Source organism: Drosophila subobscura, chromosome E, assembly GCF_008121235.1.
Source record: "Drosophila subobscura isolate 14011-0131.10 chromosome E, UCBerk_Dsub_1.0, whole genome shotgun sequence".
Classification (NCBI taxonomy): Eukaryota; Metazoa; Arthropoda; class Insecta; order Diptera; family Drosophilidae; genus Drosophila; species Drosophila subobscura.
The window spans coordinates 18,233,138-18,236,144 of record NC_048531.1 but is presented as its reverse complement, the minus strand read 5'-3'; the positions used below and the strand labels follow the sequence as shown (position 1 = coordinate 18,236,144).

Genomic DNA, 3,007 nt, shown 5'->3' with positions numbered 1-3,007 from the left:
CGAAAGCACTGTGTGTATATACATATGTGTGCGTGTGTGTAGAAATGAGCGAAAGTTTACGCTCTTTGGGCGTTCGCACGCTCATTCGTTGATCCCGCAGCGCTGCAGCGATTTAGCGGCTGATAAAGTTGTTATTGCTGTGCATGGGCTGTAATTGGAGTAACCCATGATGCGTGCCGTCTCTCTCTCTCGCTCTCGCGCTCTTGTGCAGATAGTGGTGGGTGATAGAGCGTGTCAATCACGGACAGGGGCCTCCCGCTGGCTGATAAAACGGTAAATGTCAACAAGAAATTTGTAAACAAGAGACTTCTAGCTGGGGAAATGCTTAGTTTGCCATCATTTATTATAAAAAATATATACACTTATATCACCACAGCTTACACACTATTAACAAAACGGTTATACAATACAAAACGATTAACTAGACAATTACAACGAGGCAGCGCACTTGCTGTAGTTGGCAAAGTCATCCATGTTCAATTTGTAGTCGCGCAGATTGATGTCCGACCAGAGATCAAACTCCCGTATGATGTCAGCGGTGAGCTCATCCTTGTGGCTGCCAACAACGCCGCGGCGCACGAATCTGTGGTTAGGGGAGCTGTTAAGAAGGGACTCCAACTCCATCTCCCAGCGGTTTACTCTCTCTTTCGATGCTCACCTGAATTCCTCCACCTCCCGGCCGGCGGCCGCCTTCATGCTCTCAAATTCCTTCACATGATTGCAGGCGGGATTGTCGCGCATGCTCTCGAAGGACAGATGCCGCGACATCTGCTCCACCTGCTCCGCGCTGACCGGTCGCTGCAGAAACTCCGCCACCTCGCGGATCACATCGCCCAGCTGGGCCTTCATGCGCTCGTAGCTGGTGAAGAAGATGTGCGGCTCGTGGCGCAGCTGCCAAAAGTCGAGCACATGCGGCCAGCAGGGCGTAAAGTTCACGTAGCCGTCGATGAAGGAGTGCATGAAGTCCGACTTGGTGCCCTGATAGCCGACCATGCCGCGCCAGTGATGGAAGTACGAGATGGCCGCATCCTTGGGGTTGCGGTAAACGTAAATGATCTTCGGCCGCTTCGTCCAGATCTGGCGAGGCAGCAGCCAGGCGGGCAGATGAGACTTGATGAGCCGCGGCGAGGGCATGGCATTGGCTGCTTCGATCGTGTCGTGAGGCACATTGGGCACAACCCCATTGAACCTTGAAGAAGGGGAACGGATTAGCTACCGAGAACTCCGCTTGAATGTCTGCCGCAAACTCACTCCAGGAAGGGTGATCGCAGCGTCAAATCCACGCTCTTGGCTGTCTCAAAGTCGCAATCGTTCATCACCAGCCAGGTGAGCTCCTGCATCCAGGTGGTGCCGCACTTTGGCAGCGTCACAATCCACACATCGTCCGCGCGCACCTCAAACTCATAGACACGATCGAGCACGGGCTGGAAGGTGTCCGCCAGGCGGCAGAAGCGATGCTCCCACTGGCCCACCACTGGCACCGAGGGCTCCTGGCTGGCAAATATCGAGGAGTAGCCGCCACTGATGGCCAGCTTATCGATCTGCTCGAAGGGCACGCTCTTGGCAAAGAAACTCGACTGGGGCATGGCGATTACTGAGCGACTTTAACGATCGATCGAACTGAACGTCTCGGCAGTTGGGACCGCATTAAGCGCAGCTTGAGAAATCAAAAGCGATCGCAGCAGAATTTCTCGCCTTTGAGTTTGTTAGCGCTGGCCAAGTGACACGATCGTTGGTGCGTGAAAGCCCGAAACGATCGCAGTTCAATGGGAGACACAACTTGTCCATTGATCAAATGATGCAGCACGCTGCCATCTCGAATTTTACCCATTAAGATTATGCAATTAGCCAGCCCCTCGCTCCGTTGACACACAATACAATGCGAGCCGAGACGCGTAACCGGACTCGTTTCCCACCAGCGATCGGTCGTGTGGCATGCTGTAAGACCAAGCAAGACGCTGGACCGGAAAAGAGAGACTTTCTTTGTTAGCGCCTTGCTGTTGAACCAAAGAAAGTTTTTTTTGGCTTTGTTTACCTTTCGATTGGCAGGTGGCAAGTGAAATTATGGCCCTCTTTTTGGGCACGCACCCATTGGAATGGAATTGGAAGAATTCCAAGTTTTCGGTGGAGCAAAAACGGGTTATTTGAATGCACAGCGTGGGTCGTGGAGCGCCATAAGAATCGATCATGTCTGGCCAAGCATTAGTGAGTGAAATATGAATGAGGCTCGGCATTTGTTTATCGCTAGAATTTGCTTGCCCGTCTAACATTTTAAAACTGGTTCCAACCTTGACCCGAAATTTCCCACTCGAAGTTTGCTTTTAGTTTATTTTTTTTGCTTGAATTTTTATTTGTATTATTTGCATTTGTTTTTCATTTTGTTTGGGTTTGTTTTGTTTTGTTTTTGTTTGTTTTTACAATAAATTTGACTAAATCTTAACATTCATAATCCTTAACCTGCAAGGAGCAAACAGATGTAGTAACAAATATACATAGTCGTATGTAAAGATTTATCGTATGCATGTACATATGTATGTGTGTTCAGAAACATATAATTATGTAGTTATCGTAGGTTTTATTGAATATTTAATATAACACATAAATTGTTTAGCGCTTCGCAATTATTGCGAATTATTTGCCCGCTTGCATTTCCAATATTTTCTCGTATTTCTGTTGTAATTTATTCCTCTGTTTTGTTTGTAACTTTACGCCAATACACATACAATTAAACACACACATATTAACAATATTAAATATGCAGAAATATATATATATATTTATATACATATATTCTCCTATCGCTCAGTTTGATGTTTGTGTGTTTGGGGAGAAAATGAAAACACTCTGGGCGATACTCAATCAGTTTGTGGGGTTGGGTTTAATGGGTATAGCTCTGGGGTTTTGGGGTATTGGGATTACCTACACAGTTCTTTTTTCTCTGCCGTTTGAGAAGGTCGTTCGTTCTTGGTTGACTTGTATATAATTTCTATCAAAACATCGCGAAGCA

At 47.2% G+C, this 3,007-nt stretch overlaps 1 protein-coding gene across 2 annotated transcripts; it reads right to left on the bottom strand.

Annotated features, from left to right (window-relative positions):
• Window positions 1–314: 314 nt before the first annotated feature.
• On the bottom strand, window positions 315–1,660 carry LOC117889749 (sulfotransferase 1 family member D1). 2 transcript variants are annotated; one of them, XM_034794195.1, is made up of 3 exons: window positions 1,252–1,660; window positions 659–1,189; window positions 315–598 (listed from the first exon to the last, which is right to left on the bottom strand). In XM_034794195.1, the coding sequence occupies exons 1-3, from the start codon at window positions 1,584–1,586 to the stop codon at window positions 430–432; spliced, it is 1,035 nt and encodes a 344-aa protein (XP_034650086.1). In that variant the 5' UTR covers window positions 1,587–1,660; the 3' UTR covers window positions 315–429. The 2 variants fall into 2 exon arrangements, with proteins under 2 accessions (XP_034650086.1, XP_034650084.1); XM_034794193.1 differs by having other exon boundaries at window positions 315–583; window positions 1,252–1,611.
• Between the last annotated feature and the right edge of the window lie 1,347 nt (window positions 1,661–3,007).

Coding starts and splice junctions, on each gene's coding strand:
- LOC117889749 (XM_034794195.1), bottom strand. CDS start 1,586: ATGCCCCAGTCGAGTTTCTTTGCCAAGAGCGTGCCCTTCGAGCAGATC. Junction 1,190..1,251: donor CTGCGATCACCCTTCCTGGA/GTGAGTTTGCGG, acceptor CCCTTCTTCAAG/GTTCAATGGGGTTGTGCCCA. Junction 599..658: donor CGGGAGGTGGAGGAATTCAG/GTGAGCATCGAA, acceptor CCTTCTTAACAG/CTCCCCTAACCACAGATTCG.